The following is a 21394-nucleotide window of genomic DNA, read 5'->3' on the forward strand; positions in this document are numbered from 1 at the left end:
GAAAAATTTTAAGGGGGGTATGCAGCCCTAAACCCCCCCCCCAAACTTCTGAGTACGTTCAAATCAAATGAATTTTGTGGCATCATTAGTTTAACACATTATTTTTAAAACTTTTTTGCCTCCTATCACTTTTTTCAAAAAACAGTTTTTATTGAGTTACGGCTCTTTTCATTACCCTTTAAAAAATTATGTGCAACTAAATAAATGGCTTAAATGAATTAACAAGCACAAAAAAGTCTATAACCTCTATTACAATAAATGTTCAAAACGGCCCCCATTTTCTTCAATACACATTCGGTATCGTTTTAATAAGGAAAACCGAATGCGCTGAAAAATCATATTTTTCTGACGAAATTGATTTGCAGCTTCAATTATTCTAACCCTCAATTGTTGTGGGTCCTCTATTGTTACAGAATACACTTTCTCTTTCATAAACCCCCAAAAGCAAAAGTCCATGGGGTTAAGTCCTGGACTTCTGGGTGGCCAAGAAATAGGTGCGTCACGACCCCTTCCAATCCACCGACCAGGATACTGCCTGCAAAGGTATTCCCGGACTTCATTACTGTAATGCGGTGGAGCGCCTTCTTGTAGAAACCACATATTTTGCCTATTGCAATATTCACTTCTTCCAAATACTCTTGTAAATCGTTTGCCAAGAACTGCAAATAATTATCACCATTTAAATTGTTGGGAAGAACGGTTAATTGCAGAACGGTTAATTCTGCACAAAAAGTGCTAATGAACATTTTTATTCAAAATTATCTCAGCTACAGTACTTATTTGAAACATTTTTTTCTCCGGCATACAGATTCTTGGTAAATCGATTTTTTCCGTTTTTCCTCCCTTACGGTAGGGCATTTTAGGGGGAAGCCGGGTGGTGAAAGTGCAACTTTTTTGGGGTCCCAAAATTGACATTCTCAGCAAAATTCAGCTTTTTTGTATGATTTTTAGAGGTCAAATCAGTGACTACTGGACTATATAAGATACTGTGTACTGTAATTAAGATAATTTTTAAATCCTTGTACTATATACTTTTTCGTATTAATTTTTAGGTCCCGGCGGAAGATCGTTAGTAGAAATTCAACAGATAAGCGGTGCAAGCATCCAAATATCAAAGAAAGGCATATTTGCCCCTGGTACCCGTAACCGTATCGTTACCATAACAGGAAATCCGCATTCCATCAATACTGCTCAATATCTAATCGAACAGCGCATAAGTGAAGAAGAAATAAAAAGGGCACGTAATAACGGCTTAGGACAACTCGCAATCCAGTGATCAATGCCCGAAGAGGGTGTTAGTATAAATAGTTTTACTATTTCATGTACAAACAACAGAAGTCCGCAAAATGAGGGTAAACCTATCGAAAAAGGACAATCTTGGTGCGAGGAGTAGGTTGTTTGGGTATTGGCCGGAACGTTAGGGCAATTTAAATGCTGGATATCTATTATTTACATCTTATGTTACCTTACAATCCTCTACTACTGAATATATAAATCCTACTTTAAGATGAGTTGACAGTTGACAGCTTACAAGTAGCTGTCAGTCTGTTTTTTTATCTATTAAAATACAGATATCTTCCAAATGAGATGGTATAAGATTTCAGCTTATGAATTTAAATTGCCCTAATAATTGCCATTTTTGTTTAAAAATATATGTCTATTTTAATGGTAAAATTACCATTGTGTCTTGTTACCATACTATATAATTTGACTGGGTCTTTCGCGGGTGTTTCATTGTTGTGATATCGTTTCGTTTACACTCCAAACATCACCTGTTCCAAGCTTGAATCAATGTTAAATCTAAAATGTATGCCATAACCTAAAAAGACCCATCTATGTATATGTATTGTATTGTTTGTTTAGAAACTGTACGTTGTACAGTATAATATACTTGTTTGTATTTTATTTTTTGAAAAATTGAAATATAAAATGTTATTGATATCTAAGTTTTACGTGTTTTAAGGAAATTTAAAGTTTATTTTTTCAAAGGACCAATTCTAAGTCAGTTTTGTTTATATGTATATTTTTGTTGGAATTGTTACTAAAAGAGTTTTATATTTTCTGCAAAGTTTAAATAAGCCAATCGTTAGGTGTAGCTTTTTGAAACATTTTCGGAAGAAATTTAAAATATTGGATTTAGGCCAGTCAGTTCCAGATAAGGGTTCACGTTAAATACTCTGTAATTATAGATAGGACTTTCAAATTTTTGGTGGAATATTTGGAACATCATCTTATATTAAGATGGCTATATGGATTGTAAAGTCAATATAACTATTTTTTTGCAAATTTTGGAATGGTTGTTACTGAGAAATATGACTTAAGTATGATTTTGTTTTTAGTTTTTGATCAATAATTATATGTAGTCTTGAAACTCTCCGCCTACAAGAAAACTGCACATTATATTATTTATTTTATATCGTCAATATCGGCGTTTTATTTATTGCCAGCTTTCATCTTCGAAATGATATAATCAATAATCCAATATATGGGGGGAAGAACAAATAAGACTTAATGGGAGATAGTTAGACAAGATATGTCTGTGAAGGAGATTAATATTGGTATAACCAATATTAAGTATATATTGAGAATAATCATTTTGTCTTCAAAATATTTACAAAAATTCATGTAAAGTACCTCATGATGGCCCCACGTTGGGCGCCAATGTGTAATATGAGATAAGTTTCCGAGTATCGAGATATAAATAAGATAGTATTCGTGAACAAATTCTTGTAAGATTAGAGTTAATGAAATTCATGTATTATATTATTATTATTATATTAATAAACTAATTAGAATATTTTACATTTCTATTTCGATTTATCTGGTTTCTGAATCTTAAGCAAAACTCAAGTGACACTCAAGTTTTTGTTTTCATAATTTGCCATTTCTCCAAAATTAAAAAAATGAGTTTTCCAATTTTTTGCAACTACTAACACCTAAAAGTACAAATTCAAAAGACATTTTTGTTATTAGTGCCTTTATCATCGATTAATAGTACATTACTGCGATTAATGGGAGTTGTCTTGACTTAATCAAATCCTATGGGCGTCTTATAAAGATGAATATTTAAATTTGTTTCCGATGAAATGTTTCGTCGATTGGCTGCTAATTGTTACGAATCGATCTGATTTTCTACAGGTAGATTTAGAATTTTTAGAAATTTTAAATCGAAAATGTGATGAAATCATTCATATTGTCACTTCTGGTGTCTGTACCCATCATATTTTCCTTTTCCATGTTTCACATAGAGTATAATGTGTATATAATTTTATCTATTTTTTAACATTCGATCATATTTACTAACACTAAAAACATTTTAGGCCGATAAGCTAGTAATGCTGCGTTGAAATTGATTTGGAATACAACTATTGCTATATGTTAACCAAACTAAACCTAAAAGGCTAATCGTGTTACAATATTCTTAAATTATACGCATATTTATTTTTTCAATTTTTTCTTAACGCAGTGTTACCAACTTATATATTAATTTTAGATAGTTATTAATAATTTTAGTAGACTAGGCAATCTGGGTTGGGTGTTTTATTTCCTATTTCGTAACTTAGGGTACATGGTACAAATCTTAGTTTAAGGGAAACATCTTTCTCGCAAAAAATAATTTAAACGGTACCCTAAATATTTTTGAGATGTCATTCTCACGGGAATGCCGAGTTATCACTGATTGTTGACATCACACGAATTACGTTTACAAGATTTTTCTCTTTACTCAGGTTTAGTTTGGTGATTGCCTATTTTAGTTAGTTACAACAATGTTTTATCTATATTGTGATTGGTAATTATTGGAGAAGGCATACATAAAGGTTATTAAGGTACAAGTTTTCATTTCGTACAGGTAAGGAATAAAGGATATGCGCCAAAATCTTCATTTCAGGACTGATATTGAGTGTGAATAATAAGCCTGTAATATATTAACAACCTAGAAAAAGTGCACAAAATGCATGAACTGCGTTATCATATTATTTTATATTCATTTGATAAAATCGTAAAATATCGGTAGAAAAATTAGGAAGCAAGACGTACCTCACCTCTGTAACCTAAGGTCAGGATCTGTTCTGGTCTATTATGTCCACTGCTTCTTTACCGTAAATAGTTTACAGACTATTAATTGTTTACTTTGTGTTAATTTAATTGGTAGTTTGTAACAAATGTGATGTATATTGTAAATAAAAAAGGTATAGTGACGCTGGAATATTTGGAATAGTATAAAATTATGAGAGTTCATTCTCTTGACGTATATTTAGCAAAACAACATGTCAATTTATGAAAAGTAAAGTATGTTTGTGCAAAAATCAGAGAAAACAAGAGATGAAAATTTGTAGAAATATTGTGTAAAAACATGTCTGTCTTCTTCATTATTGAATTTCCAAAATGTGTACCTGCATGAAACCTCATAATACTTATATTTTTGCTCGAGATAGCTGGCTGGCCAGATCTCTTCAAATGCAAGAAGGTAGTTCTAACTTGCAAGAAATCGCACATTCTAGATACAGACTAAATTTTTGATACAGATTGTAAGTATACTAAATTTTTAAATGTGACTGTGAATATAAATGTGAATGACTAAATTTTATATCATTTTCCAAAATACGGTTTTAAATCACTTAATCGTCCAAAAAATACAAAAAAGACGAGTATGCTATCGACTACCATGTTCTTAGAGGATTATATGACTAAGGTACCATTTGTTTAAAATTTAAATGGACTCCCTGGAGACTTCATAATCGAGATATCGACTGTAATCGATTGTGTCTACGTAAGATTTCTGATAAATAAAAAAAATGAAAATATTTAGCACGGTTATAATCTCAACAAAGCTAAAGATTGTATAAAATACTGATTGCGCTAAAATAACTTTTCGAAAAGCGTTGTATATCCGAAATAAACATTAAAAAAATGTCTATCCTAGTTTCGTCTGAATGTCCGTCCGGAGATTGGTGCAGCCAAAACTGCAACAGATACATAAAAATTGGGAACTGATTTGGATTCAACAAGAAAAATTAGGAAATGTCAAGTGACAGATTTTACTTCCGGTTCAGAAAACAACTAGAAAAAACACATTAGTCAAGTATATGAAATAGCACGCACGGAGAAAATACAGTGTAGTGCTTTTCTTATTAACTAACAAAAACAAGTATGCACAGCGGTGTATCGCTAGAAAATATGGATACATGTTTTAACTATATACAAGGAATCGGGAAAGGACAATAATTATATCATTTTTCCTATAATACGAAAATATTATCAATTTTTGTATTATACTGTTTAACGCTTATTTGGATTGACAATTTTTTGTAAAAATTAAACTTGTCACTTTACATGTCAGATTGAATTATTATTCTCATAGGAACATTAATATTCGGAGTTTTGTTGTTTTAATTAATTAAATGGTGATTTGGACTGACGACTAAACCAGAAAGTTGCGTTGGTGTTGGAAATATGGTAGTACTACTGTAACACATCTAAGTATGAAAATATATGACAATTTATACAACATTGAAAAGAATTTGCGATTTCAAGCAGTTGTTACCAATCATGAATTTTATTAAAAAAGGGATTTAAAGAAATAAAAAGGGCATAATACATAATATAATGTACATAGTCATTAGAAAATTAGTCATCTACTTCACTTCTAACGTTACATACTTCTCATAGATCTTTATCATAACTAATTATATAAAATATTATAATCTATACAAAGATAAATGTGACTCAAATCATATATTGTTGTTATAGCATGTTGTTAATATTGTTAATGTTTGGATACACATCTCACCCGAAATATTTTAACTTGGCTGTCTAATATTTAACATTTTTAATCGTACAACCTAGTAAAATAAGTTTTTACTAATTTATTACATAAACGGTAGGTACATTTGGATACCAGTATTTGAGGCAGTCCATTCTAAAGTTGACTACCCCATTTTTAAACTGTAACCCTGGAAATCCTATTGGATTTTTACTTAAAAATTACAGTCTAGAGTTTTAAGCATAGTTTGTTTTTAGGCATCGACATAAGTCTCGTCTATTTGATTTTTCTGGCTGGTTCTTATTTTTGCTGAATTCACTCAGTTACTCTTTGATATTCTTTTTTCACAGTTTCTTCAGTGACGCAAGTTATTTCTGACAATTAATCGATAGTCACGCGTGACAAGCTTGACACTTAATAACAATATTTAACACGCTAATTATTTTGGCACATATCTTATCAATGACGAACGTAAAATAAACTAATAGGCCCATTGAAAATTCTGCTTTTATAGTTATTTTGTCATTTCTCTGTTGTTTCTGACAATTACTTATCAGAAATCGGTAAATTAAACACGGTTTTAACACCGTGTTAAACATAATCGCCAAATCGTCCTCTAATTTTCTTGGCCATATTTGTCCTTTTGTTACACTTCCAACTTGGTTGAGTTTACCGAAAGTACAAGCTGAATATAGCCGCAAATGTCAACCATGAAATAAAATATTTCGGTTTGGCAGTGTTGGAGTGTTTTTATAATGGATGTGTTGTATGCTTCAAATATAAAGAGAGAAAGCTTTTAAAAAGTACATTTTGATTATACTATTTTATGAATTCTGCAATTTTTAATTTATAGGAAACAATAACAATTGCCAAAAAAAAATTTCCAATAATTAACTGCAATTAATCTTCAAAGAAACAAATATTTACTCATTCTTGTTTTATATAAATAAAAAATTGCAGAATTCATAACAATATAATCAAAATGTACTTTCCTAAAGCTTTATCTCTTTATATTTGAAGCATACAGCGTATACAATATAAAAACATGCCAACACTGCTAAACCGACTTTTTTTGTTCCATGTTTGACATTTGCAGCTATAATCAGCTTGTACTTTTCGTAAACCCAACCTCCAACTTTAGATCTGGTCATTTCGTTTTGAAGTATTATCTGAAATTAGGCTGACACTTGTTACACAGTCTCTAGTGTGCCCGAAAGACTATTCAATAAGCCGGAACATCGAGATACAACTTTTTATTTCAAGTATATAGTTAAATGCTTGTTACAGGATGCAAAAAATACTTCAAATAAAATTGTATGTCTTAGACAAGTCCTATCCTGTTAAAATCTTTGTAGCTTAATGTTAGAGGTGGGCTCGGATCCCATGAATTTTTACTCCGTCACTGTTACAGCTCATTATATTGTTGTTTCTGATAACAATCCATATTTTAGGCGAACAGCAGACGTTTGTATTAATACATCAGTAGAAAAACGTAATTTAAAAAGTTCAAAACATATTTACTAATAATTCTAAGCATGCAAGATGGATGAAGTTAGTTTTGAAGTGGACCGCCTCTTGTGCAAACATTTAAAGAATTATTTCAGCGACCTAATTATTTGAGATTTCTTCGCAGCTTAAAAATAAAGATTATAAATGTTATAGTTTTAATAACTGAAACGCAAAAAGTGCCTATTTGTTTTATAAAATTGTTAAAACTCCCCACTGTTTCAAATTTCCAACCCCAGTTTAGATCTTGATGTTTTAATGTCGTATAGTAAATATTTGAAATGAAGACTGTTTTTACAAGTGTTAAATATGTGTATAATGAATTTAAGTACATCAATATAGGTCAATTGTTTAACATACATTCAGATATTTAATGTTAACGAAAATATATCGTCGCGTTAACAGCGACAACCTGCGAAGAAGTCACTGGACATTTTCGTTCTTATTTTTAAGCTTCCAAGTTAAAACGTTGAGGTGACTATATACACATTCATAGTTTTATCGTCTAAATGTTTGTGATGGCCATATATTGACTTTAACATAAATATAATTAATTGTATTGTAATTTTATGGAACAAGCCCCTAAACAAGTTATATCTAATGTTATACTACAACGGGTGACGTGTTAATTATAGTTGTTGCTTAAAAAAATTTCAAATTAATCGTTTCATACTAAAATGTAGGACTGGCCATTTTGTAACTGACCAAGTCATTGAAAATTCAAGATCATAATAATAAAATGGAATAGCGAAATCGTATAATAAAAGTGAGTTAGATATTAACGGACAATTATATAAGAACGTATCAAATTACTAATCTAAGGGATGCAGTTCTGAAAGTCTCGAAATCGCCACTCACTAACTCACATTCAACAGTTTTGGCTTCAACTTTAAATCCATACGATATCTTCTTCTTCTTCTTCTTGATGTGCCTATCCGTTACGAATGTTGGCGATCATCATGGCAATCTTTATCTTATCTGCAGCAGCGCGGAAAAGCTGCACAGATGTTGTATTGAACCAGATTCTGAGGTTCTTTAACCAAGATTTTCTTCTTCTTCCTGAACCGCGTTTTCCAAATATTTTTCCTTGCAGGATGGCTTGAACGAGAGCATACCTAGATTAGGTGCCGAGGTAGTTGTAGTGCGTCACTCTTTCTACAGGGGATTGGTTGACGTAGAGTTGACCTTCTGTTATTCTTTTCTTGCTAATTATCATAAGCTTTGTCTTCTTAACGTTTATATTGAGTCCATTTCTAATTATTTTCAGATCTTGGTTGTTGATTCCTGTTTCTTTTAGTATTTGCCATACGATATCACTTTATGGTATTGTATTGTTACAAGGCGATATTATTATAAGAAAAATGGTTCTGGGTATGGAGTATTTACTAGTTTAGTTAATAAGGGCCGTATGAATTGCTGAAGTTAAAAAAAAAATCCAAATCTTTTTTTTTCTTCTGGTTTTAACCTAAAGCAAGAGTTTACATTATGCTGTATTCTCATGAAGGCAGTCTCGATGAGCAGTGGGCAAAGTGCTTACCTTCCAAACGGAAGTCTAGACGGTCGTGGTTTCAAACGTCGCCTGGTACGGCAATTTTCTATTAAAGGAATTTTTGTGTCCGTTGAGTCGGGGCGCTACAGTCAGGTCATCAATCCTCCTCAAGAAGTTCTAAGCTAGCAAAAATTGAAAATCTTTTGGATGTTTTATTGAAACAATTTTAAAATATCTTTTAATTGGGGTTTAAACTCATAATTGCCTAATTTCTGAACCCCTTTAGCCAAAAGTAGAACAAATATATCACATTAACAAAACGCATTGAAACGATTTTTAAATGTTTGTGATATAAATATCAGAAAAATCGAAGATATTGCTATATGATTTATACGACTGCAATTTTGGAAGTTAATCACAAAAAACGTGCATTTCGTTAAAATTTGTGATATTCAACTTAGAAAATGGCCAGTTCATTTCCATGTAAAATAAGTTCTTCGCAAAAAATACTGTTGCTGTGATATTCACTTCTATAAAGAAATCACAAGGGTCAGCTAATCTGAAAACATAATTTCATAATCTTTTTATGATATAAATAAATTATATTCATAAAATAATTATAATTATGTATTGTTTAATTAATTAGTCCAAAATGTATATATAAAACTTATCATAAAACCTTAATAATTAAGAATTACTTAACAATTTAATAAAAAAAACTGTGGAAATATCAATAAAACTATATTTAGAGGTATATTAAAATAAAAATAAAGTCTGATAAGCCGTATATTGATGTTATATTTTTAGAATTCGTTTGTTAAGCAATTTAAAACCTTTTAGCTGATGCTGCAGAAAATTTTATTATTTTTGACTATTAAATTGCAATTAAAATACGGAAATCCAAAACATCCCTTAAACCTAAAATTGCATTATCAGTATCATAATTATGTGCGGAGTAACGTTGCAGTGCTAGTTGCGTTAAAACAGATGAATGTTTTTTTGAATAATATACCTAACCCAACCTAACCTATAATAGGATTTGATTATAATGAAAAGTAAACATGAAAGTGAAAGATACACTTTAATAGACATTGCTTCTAAAATACATAGGGATTTCTGCAATATTAAACAACAATTTAAAAAAAAAATGTAGAATAAGAGACTTCTATTCAATCGTATTTCTCAACTGAATTTAAAGCATAAGTAAAGCTGACCCTTGTGATAATAAGTATCTGTGAGAGTATAGTTCCCCAAAAGTGTGCGCTTTTCCAAATTTTTTCGTGATAGCAATATTAGCTAAAATATACCTCACTGTTTTAATCAATAATCATCTAAACATATTTTAATTCGACCCAGATTTAAACTCGTATTCTGCTGGGATACCTGGATAAAATCAGAATGTCGACATCAAAAATAATTCTGCACTTGTTATAACGTTTGTCCACAAAGATATTACATCTAAAATATTTTCGATTCTGCAGAACCGATCATTTTGATTTTATCCGGTAGAGGCGATAGAACAGTAATTAAAACTATAATTCTAAAATATCCTTGAAATACAGATAACTTCTTCCACGTGTTGCTCGGATGTGTCTGAATGACTTGATCATTGATGTTCTAACGTTTTGGCTAAAATTCTTGCGGGATGTAGAGACAGCCAACTGAAGTAGAATGAATCCGGTTGTTTTCGGCCACCGAGCATGGTGCTTCATTAATTAATGGTAACAAGATTCCATAGTACAACACGAAACGCTGTCAAGGACATATCCCCGGCTCATTAACGATTGTAGACCCACCTGAAAACTGAATCATTAACAACAGCACTTACTGTTTCTTTTTTTGGGTATTGACTACATCATGTAGGTAGTCCTCATCATCCTGGCTTTACAATCCTGTGTGGGTTCTATCTTCCTAAAGAATATCTATCCAGTCGTCCCTATCCATCACCTTCCTTCTTCAAGCATGTATTCTCATATCTTCGTCGACGTTATTGAGAAACCTTGTTCCAGGCCTTCTTTTTTTCTCTGATCAATGGGTCTATTAAGGAGCATTTTTCTAGATGGTCAGTAAATATCACCTGTTGGCCGTGCAAATTTTGCGGTAGTATTATTTTGACTGTTGACGACCGCTTCCAGGTATATAAATTTTGTTAACTGCTTCGATGACGTCGTTTTCTATATCAAGTGGCATATTTGTGGTTGCATGCTTATTTTGTAGCTGCTTGCTTATTTTAGTGCTACATACGTCGCTCTCACAGCGTTTTCCGTTCTCCCAACAATGTTGATGTCATCAGTGATGGTGGTTGTGATTTGTGACATACGTATTATTTTTTCCAGAGCCAGATTGAACAATATATAAGAGAAATGGTCTTACTGACGTGATCCGTTATTTGTTTTAAGATATTTAAATATTATTGATTAGAAAACAGTCAAAATCACTAAAATTTAAACTATATTTTTTTATGCAAATAATTTGGATCTCAGTATGATATTATCGCGAAATATGGTATTCACAGAAGTTATAAATTTAATTACTGTTCTTAGAAAAACCCTGCTTCATCGTTTCATTACCCACGATTAGTTGTATGTCCATCAGATTTTTGTTATACATAAAAATGTTACTTGTAAATATTTTATTTTTATATATAGATATATTAACACTCATTTAATGATACATGTTATGTTCCATTAAATTTATATATTTTATTTGTTGGAAAATCCTGGAAAAAAGAGGGAAAATGTTGATATTTGCATGTAAAGAAAAAGCGTTGATGTTGATATAAATGTTTATTATATATTAACGGGCCTATATATAATGACGATAAACATTTGATATGTTAACTGGTCATATAATTACTAGTTAGGCACTTGAGGATTCACTGTTTTATATTAAAATTTAAAAAAGCAGGGCATTATCTGCTTTGTTGCTGTGAATAGTTTAATTGGGCCATTTAAATTCATCTCGTCAACTTTTTCTTTAAATACTTGTCTACCAAAGGGCGTAACCCGAAATTTAGGCCAGATTTACAGATACTTTCAATGCTTATAAATCTTCCAATAAGTTACAAAGCTAGTAGATAGATCAAGTATTATATAAAAATGAATGGTTTGAATATTGCGCTGGTTAAGATATGAATTAGTGGACCTAAAGTGGTGTCACATGGTTAGCATGTTCATAAATTATTATAACGATTGTTCCCTAAGTCACTTAACTCTATACTTAGTCACTTTCTCATTAAAGTCACTTTATATTCGCCCTATTAAGGACGAGTGGCGTTGCTTGATGAGTTGTCTATGAACTACATTAAAGCTAAAAGAACACAACAACAGTGTTCAACTGAGATAAGTTGATTATAAAATGAATATAATTAAGATAAAAGTTGATTATAAAATTATAAAATGAAGTAAAACGATGAAATATGATGTTTGACATTTTACAAATTTTTAAAAGTTCTTTTAGCTTTAATGTAGTTCATAGAAAACTCACAGCGCGCGTCACTTATCCTTAACAGGGCTAATATAAAAAAAATAGTTCCATATCTGTTCTCGAATCGACTTGAATCTTCTTTTATCTCCTCTCCTGATTACATTTGACTTAATGAAATTATTTTTGGTTAGCCGCAGTTCCTGAATATCACATCCAATGGAACTAGCTATTTTCATATTGACCTAAAATGAATCCGAAACGTAACAGTGTGATATATTTGGAGAAACTAAAAAGATAGATGAAAATGAAGTAGTTGTTGAGATGAATTTAAACAGCCAGTATGTGTAAAAAAGCACGGGTCAAATAGAAATGTGTGATAATAATTCTGCTTTGTGTTAAGTTTGTTGTTTTATGTAAATATTAATTTTTCTTTACGTAAAAATGGATAAAACACTAGGGATTTATTAAAGTATAATGTAAATTAACCTATCTAATGATAAAATTTACTATTCATGCTATTCTTTAGAGCATTCCACAATGATCTATTAAAATCTTGACGTCACTCGAGGAATCACATCGATTTTAGTTTGACATTGATCAGATGGAGAGGTTATTTAAATTTTTCTGCAAAAATATCGATTATAGACATTGTAGGGGATATGTTTATGAATAATGTTATTTGAACGAAGTCGACCTGTTCAAAGGTGGACATTAGTTTTTATATACTTATTATTATTTGAAAGGCAAATATTTCTCCTTTAATTCGTAAATTCGAAAAGTTTTAAATCGTAAAATGTCTAATCTATTTATTCGGATTTAGGATTTCAGGTTTTGAAATATATGTTCTGATGCTATTAATAGTATCAAACGACAAAATAACCAAATATAACTAAAAATAGTATCATGTGCTTATGCAATACAATGCTATAGTATGATCATTGTTACAAAAACTCACTAGTTACTCTCAATCACAAAAACTTCGACAACAATTAAGATAAAATTAAATATGTATTTGCATTATAGCGATAATACATTTGATTGGAAATATTCATACTCTTATGTGATGTCAGGTTTTACTAGTTCATAAATATTTTTAAAAAACGCTTAAGGTTTCAGCTAGATGGAAAAATTTTAACCTTTTTTAGGTCCCTAGTTTTTCCAAATTTTTATGTGCTATGTATTTCTTGCGTGAGATATATCTCCTCGCACATTATAGGCACTGAGGGGAAGGATGACATCCCTGTGGTCTAAATTACTTGTAAAATTAATATATCATAATGAAAGGTTGTATGTGAGTTGACAATACTAAAAAAGTTTTGTGCGAGGTGATATTTTCTACGTGGATGAACCAGTTATTACTTACTTATATTATTACATAAAATTTTCACCAGCAATGGTTACCAACTTTGCACACTTTTCTTATCATTTTTGCAAAATCTATTAGTGATTGAGATATTCAAAATTATTATTAAAAAAAAAGATAAATAATATTGAATATCACTAAACATATTTTTTGATAGATTTTATTTCTCCATATCATTTTTGTTTAGGTAGATAGCCGGGTATATATAAATATATTGTTAAACACATTAAAATTTCAATAAAATCATAGTGCCATATAACGTATTATTCATAAAACCTCATCTCATTATCCACATCCATTCCTTCATACTTTTGTTGCTTTCGCATTTTGTTATACAGAATGTGCCAACAATTTTTGACATATTTCACCTACTATTCTTCTAAAAGGGCGTTCACACAAAATCAGTAATTGCATTTTTTTGTTAATCTTCGTGTTGAAACATCTATGATCAATAGTAGATTGTATTAACTAATTGAAGGGTAGTATCATTTGTATACAAAACAATTAGAGTAGGAAGAAATGGAAACAAAATTTGGATTTTTTTTCGTAGTGGTTCCTTCTGTGAAATGATACACTTTCGATTATCTCCTAGATTGTTTACGAAAGTCTGACGGATATTTCCGTCATTACTCTATCTAATTTTTTTTCTAGTTATGTTGCTGTTTCTTTGATAAAAGTCAGAGTCAAAATAATTCCTCTATCCAAACTCTAATCTTTCTCTCCCTAATATTATGTTTCTGTTAAACTTTTACACATTTCCTATTCCGGAATATTATTCATTTAGACATGGTGGTTAGTAACCTAATAGTCTATGATTAGTAAATTTTAAGAAATAAATATTTTTAGAAATAAATCCATTTCTATCCATTCTATTGATATGCTCATAATAGAAACGACATCGTAGTCTCCTCTATCAAACTATGTCGTTCATTCAGCATGTATATCTGATTTATTCGAACAATTATTCTACCCCTAAGAAACATTTTGCACATTCTCGCTACGAAAGTCTCCTTCTCGGTCGATCTTAAAATGCTATTCGTTTCGGTTTTGGTTTCGATAGCATACATGCGAATATGTTATAGATGTTTTGTATATTTTTACCTTACCCTCTGTTGTGAAATCGCATATTTTTACGCGATCATGATCGCTAAATATGTACGCTTCAGAGTATTTGAATATTGTTGGAACCAATTTAACCATTTTTTAAGCATTTCAATTATTATTTTCATTTCTACTTTTGTTAATTTTATACAGTTCTTGAAACATAACCCTATCTAATATATATGGTCTAGATCATTGTATATAAATTAAAGACTCCAAAATCATTTAGCATTTCTATATATCTCTTTTATTCTGTCTATATCGATTAATTGCCATGTCGTTTTAGGTTAGGTGAGGTTATGTAAGGTTCTGAAATTGTGAACAATTTTTGGTACATATAGTTGTCCCCAAGTAATTATTATTCGGAGTGTATTATAAAGTAAATATTTTAAATACATCATGAAATATATTAAACACTACTGTAGTACTGTAATATATCATTTAGTCTAAAATATTTTGATCCAGTCGATTCAATAAGTGAAATAATTCAGTAACTGTAGCAATTGATTTAAGGTTTTTCCTTACCCTTCTTTTCAACTCAATGAATTTAGTGCTTGCTGAATTTGATTCCATATCCTTAAATATATCTGTAGGTACTCATCCTTCCATGAACATTCATAACCGTAGTATACATCTTTGAGCTGTGTGTTGAATTCATATGAAACCTCTTTCCCTACACACTAAAAGTGCCCTTTTATACATATAAAAAATAAACCATTTAGGATTCAATTTTCAGTCCCTCATTTAAGAAATGTGTTAAGAATTAATGGCAACACTAGTATAAACACCATTTTTACCATAATGGTAATGTGATATATTTTGTACGCTTTGTTTTTCTACTCAACGTATATCGACATCAAAATTCACCCCACCCGATCATTCCACGTAGTAATTTATTTTTCCTAAGGAAATATTTAATTGTTACTTGTTAAGTTTTTGTAAAAGAGAGAATTTTTTATTAAAATTTTTAATTTCTTAAAAAATAATGACTGAATTTTTCTTAAGTACGGTGTTTTATTTCTCAAAATTTCCAAATTATATTACCATTTTAGTAAAAATTCTTCTATTGATTCGTAATTAAATACCTATTATATTTATTATTTATTTAGCTATGGCACAAATTAAGGAATGTGCTATTCAGTACAAACTTGACATAAAAATGAAAATAATACAAATAGTAACATTAAAATATATTTATTAAACGTTGATGTCGAGAGTATCCAGTTCATTGCTCAGGTGTTGCTTCAAGGAAGTTACTTCATGGTCCTGGATACACTCAGAAAAGACATTCAGAAGTAATGTGTTGTATCGTTTGTCTTTCATGGCCACAGTCACAATCTGGAGACTGAATTTTACCTAACTTTGTTAGGATTTAGCACATCATTCTGTATGAATTCTATTTAATGTTATCCATGCATTACGATTCAAATCAAATCCTGAAACCAGTTGACTAGAATGTACTACATGAATTTTTGGTTCTGTGCTTTGTTCTCATCTATTTTTTTACCATTTTTGTGATAAAGTCGTTTGATTTGGTCTCTGATCTAGAAACCAAAGATTTTTTTATCTCTGTTTAGCCCTTTTCTAGAGTCAAGAATGTCCTGGTGTATAAGTAAGACAGTGCTATTATTATTTTATTGTTCTTTTACTGGTGTACCTTTTCTGCGGATATTAGGTGGGATCATTCCGGATAGGACGGGAACCCATTGGAGTTGGGTTCATCTTAACGATCCAGTTATCTAGTTCAGGCGACATCTGTCGAAGTGCAGACCATATTGGACATTTTCCATAGAAGTCTATATTTTTGGTGGAATCACTTCAGGTTGTACATTGTATCAATAATAACGATATGTGCCAGTCTCAAACTTTGTGCTTAATTTTATGTTTAACAAAATCTGAATAAAATCGAAAATTTTTGCTTTTTGCGCAATAATTTTCGCCTATAACTCGAGAGATATTACTTCTACAAAAAAAGAGTTATAGAGGCTACTACGTATTTGACTGGCTAAAAATTGAAATTTTAATTTTTATTGTTTAAAAAATAGCAATCATTGGAAAAAAGTGCAAAAAATAGTTTAAATTTTTAAGACCCCTTTAACATAAATTACAGTCTTCATATTCCGCCTAGAAAAACTTTATAATACTACTGAAACGTGAGCTAAATTTCGTTAGGATAGGTGTAATAGTTTTTGCATAATATTACATTTCAGGGTCTGAAATTATGCTGGGCTCAAAATAAGCACTTTAAATAGTCGAAAAATACATATATAATCTTTACATATATAAAGAAGGACTCAAGCTTTTGAAAAAATACTTTTAAAAATTGAAATTGATCAACTAGGGAAACCTAGGGAATTTTTAAAGTTATAAACAATTTTTTTAAAATAAATAAAATAACTTCGTTAGTTTTACATATATCAATTTCAAAAGTTGTACACTTATAGAACTTTGAAAAACGTTTATTGGTTGCCGATATTAACTTGAGTTTGCACGCTCTTCCAGAATTTCTCGAGACACTGCCGATTTGAAGCGACTTCATTTCTATCTTCTGACATTCTTTCATCTCTTGTGACTGACATTATAGGTAAAGATACGATCAATTGCCATAAAGCTTTTCCAGTAGGATCAAGAATAGCGCAGAAAATAGTAGGTATGACAAAAATATAATAAAATAACTTTTAAAAGACAAGATCACTCAATACCCTTCATCAAATGACAATTGGAAAAAAAAGTAAAAGACACAGAAATTGACATTGATTTTATAAGTCAAAGATTATTTGTCATATGAATTAGCTCCATATCCTGTATGAATTTTTAAAATTTGTCTTTTACAAAAACCGAAAAATCAAAATTTTATGAAAATTTTATTGCTCTAAAAGAAAGCCCATCTAATAAACATTGCATTCATGTAATTTCTTGCTGCATAAGTTGGTTTGGCCTGAAATAAAGGACTTTGAAAGTAATATCTTCAAGAGTTTTGTAGATTTCGTATCAAGACATTATACAAACAACAGCTATATTATTTTTGATAAATAACCAGAAAATATAGTAGAAACACCAAATTAGCTGAGAGACAGCGAAGGCAAGCCAGAAAGATTTGTTCTGATATTGATTTGACCAACACAACTTCAATCTCCGTGACTCAAGATAAATTTTTATATAATGAGAATAATAAAAAACCATTTATTACTATTTTAAGGCAAAAGCTTGAAATAGCTGGTTATAAAACTAAACAAGCTTATAAAGATGCTAATACCCTTATAGTCGACACAGTCATTCTTTTGTCTTCACATAACAAACCAGTTTTTATTATTGCAGATTATTATTGCATACTGAAAATAAAAATATACTGTACTGGAGACCCAGCAAAGGAAAAAAATTTACGACTGTAATACTTTTGCTGCAAATGAAGGCTTCCTTAAAACGTGTAGAGGGCTTTTGCATGCATTTTTCTATCAGGGAAAAAGTAAGATTGTAAAATTATTGTCAACAATTATAGCCTATTGCAAGAAGCAACTATTTTTAACGAGGAAAATGTAACGAAGCGAAAATTATTTTCGCATTGTACAATGCAAAACAATACTCAAAATACGATATACTTTAAATAAAATTAGATAACTGTGTTTTAAAAAAGGTTGCGAAAATAAGAATTTCCAACTGTCCATGTGGCCACTCACTCAATCAACAGCTGAGCAACACTTATTTCGAGTATATTTTCAAGTGCATCAGAGCTCACTCAAAGTAGCCTTAAGCCTATTCAAACAGAGTAGGTTTTACTTCCTGACTAGTTATCAATAACGTATTTGTTGCAAATGTAAAAAAGATTGGACGAAAACCTGTAGTTGTGCCAAGCATGGGCTCAAATGTTATAATTGTTTTCTGCACTACAACGGTCAGACATTTAAAAATATTGAGCTTAATAAACAAATAGAAGAGGTTGAACAAGATATGAAATCTCCAGGAATTTTAGATGAGGCTTCAGATGAAAGAGACGAAGAAACCATAAATATCCAAATCGACGATGAAGACATTGAGATACAAAATTAATGTTTTGAGGAAAAAAATAACTCGGAAGATACTTTAGAAGCTACCTGTCCTGCTACAAAAAAAAAGAGTAAAAGAGTAAAAATATTAGATGATTAAGCCGGAATAATAGATATACGTCATATAGTATCATCATCATTGGTGCTACAGCCCTATAAAAGAGCCTCGACCTTCCCAAGTCTATTACGCCAGTCAGTTCTACCCATTGCCAACTGTTGCCAGTTTGCTGCGCCTATTTGTCTAACATCTTCATCTACGACATATAGTATACGTCATTTTAAATATGTAAATTAAATATGTAAACTGAAATTTAATATGTAAATTATTTTATGTAGTTTGCTTCATTGCATTTGCACTTCATTATGTAATTTGTAAGTTCAGAAACAAAAACTGCATAGAAAGAAAATGCGATTATTGAATGGTATGAAATTTTTTATTGCAAATTTCCCGTTTTGCAATTAAAATAGGTGTTTCAAAATATCATATTTGAAATCCTTGTCGTCCGAGACATCAATTCAAAGAAAAAAGATCAAAATCGCATGCGCATGCAACGAGCCTTCTGTCACTTATAGTTAGGCGGCAAATACATGCCATATTTAAGCTTCGATGTCTCGGCAAACAATTAACTGAATGTATTGTTTTTTTTATAAGTGTCATTTGCTCGAAAATATGGGCGCAAAAAGCAAACATTTTGGATTTTTTTCAGATTTTGTTAAATAAAGTATAAGGTTTGCGACCGGAGGATATCGTGATTATTGATACAAGGTACAGTCTAAAGTGATTCCTGAAAAAAAATAGACTCCTATGGAAAATGTCAAATTAAAAACAGATCTCGCCTGGACTAATAATGCGCACAACACTGTGAAGATTGGTATCGACAAACCATGTGTGTCAGAGCTGTTCATCTAGACGAGAGCACAATATTCCGCTACAGTATACACCCGGGCCATTGCTGAGCATTGCTAAGTAGCAGTTGGAGATCCCAAGTTGTCTCACAAAATTTTTGAATGGTATTTCTCGAAATATTTCTTGAACGGAGAAGGTACGGTGATTCCTTAATATTTAGGACGCTGATTTTTTGGGAGTGTTTTATCTTGGAAAGTGATGTTTAATTTTCTGTGTTCCATATTATTATTACGTAAAAACAGCATTCCTTAGTTTTGATAGCATTCGGACACAGTCTTAATTTTTTTAAATATTCTTCCATAGTCTTTGAATCTAACATTCAAGTTTATTCTGTTGTTTCTATAAATGTATGTCTAGTCGTAAGTGTTATGTCTTCAGCATAGACAAATTGGCGAGAACTATAAGTGGGAGATCCGAGAAGTACATGTTGAAAAAGATCCTTGTGGGAGTTCATTGTTCAGTTTTCATTCTTTACTTATTTTAACTCCCATAACAACTTGGATTCTCCTGATATTTAGTATCTGGTTAAATAATCGAGCAATAATAATTTTACAATTATTTGTAAGAACTTATATTGGGAGTCTTTCTCTCCACGCTACATAATAAGCTGCTGTGAGGTCTGTAAACGCCATGGATGTTTTGAGACGACTCTGAAAGCCAGCTGAGATATAGTTATAGAAATATTTTGTGTTTAGAATTAGATAATAAACTTCTACAGAAAATTAAATTATTTGAAAAAGAAATCGCTGAAGCGCAACCTCTTGCATCTTCTAATTCAACAGAGTAAGCTACAAATAAGGTAAGGAGTAGTCGAGGTTAGTAAAATTAAAAGAGGGTGGAGAATGGTTTTAAGAAACGGTGTATCGCAACATATTTTTCATTATTTAAATATAAAAGTAATTCTTATCAGATCCATATAGGTACTGACCTTTTGTTTTTGTATTTTGAGATATGTTTCAGTATGCTTTCAAGTACCATAAAGAAAAATGCGAGCAAGAAGATTACAATTTATTTGTTTGTACATTGGTAAAAAGTTCCGTGTACAAATAGACAGATGAATTGATATCGGAGTCAAAAGGATTTGTTGCAATTTTTGTAAAATGTGCGTTTTGAATGTAATAAGAACGTGCAAGTGACGCTACTGTGGATTATTTTTAAACACAGTGGAAAAATTCGTACAGCAAAGAAAAGTGTTAACAGATACAGTCAAATAATTTAGGGGAGTGGTAGGAACACTGAGACGAAAAAATTTCAATGCCAATAACTTTTTTATTAAATGCTACTTTAAACTTATATTGTACAATGATATTTGGTATATAAATAAGAACTGAAAAATCATGTCTTTTCTCATAAAAATTAATGTTAAAACCTCAAAAATATAAAAATTAAAAATTAGTAAATGTCTCACTGTTCCTTTCAATGTGGGAACACTGAGACGTAACAATTAACATTATTTGACGTTAAGACTATCAAAGTTTAATTCAAATTTTAAAAGCGAACTTTGGCGCTTGGTTAACCCTTGCATTAAAGGGGGCGGCAAAATCATTTTAATGTCTCTTTTTAATACATGTGAGACATCTGGGACAACTGGAAAGAAGAACCTATTTTCACATTTAGCGCTTTTTCGCAAAAACGATATTTTAAAATCATTTTCTTTTATTTGAGACAAGACTTTGCCTACATAATATGTCTTTTGCTTAGAGTTGAATTCAACGAGCACATAATTCCCATCATTTGGACAGCGATCAAGATCTTCGAAAATAATTGGTTCTGGATCTTCACCAATAAAATCCTC

The 21394-nt window shown here is 30.8% G+C and overlaps 1 protein-coding gene across 2 annotated transcripts in view; it reads left to right on the forward strand.

Annotated features, from left to right (window-relative positions):
• The window catches only part of ps (RNA-binding protein Nova-1-like protein passilla), a 260367-nt gene extending 244714 nt beyond the window's left edge, over positions 1-15653 (forward strand). For both annotated transcript variants that reach the window (XM_072535481.1, XM_072535482.1), the window contains one exon: positions 1053-15653. In XM_072535481.1, the coding sequence (XP_072391582.1) occupies positions 1053-1276 (224 nt within the window). In that variant the 3' untranslated portion in view covers positions 1277-15653. The remainder of the gene's footprint in view (positions 1-1052) is intronic.
• Positions 15654-21394: the final 5741 nt, after the last annotated feature.

This window comes from Diabrotica undecimpunctata, chromosome 6 (assembly GCF_040954645.1).
Source record: "Diabrotica undecimpunctata isolate CICGRU chromosome 6, icDiaUnde3, whole genome shotgun sequence".
NCBI lineage: Eukaryota > Metazoa > Arthropoda > Insecta > Coleoptera > Chrysomelidae > Diabrotica > Diabrotica undecimpunctata.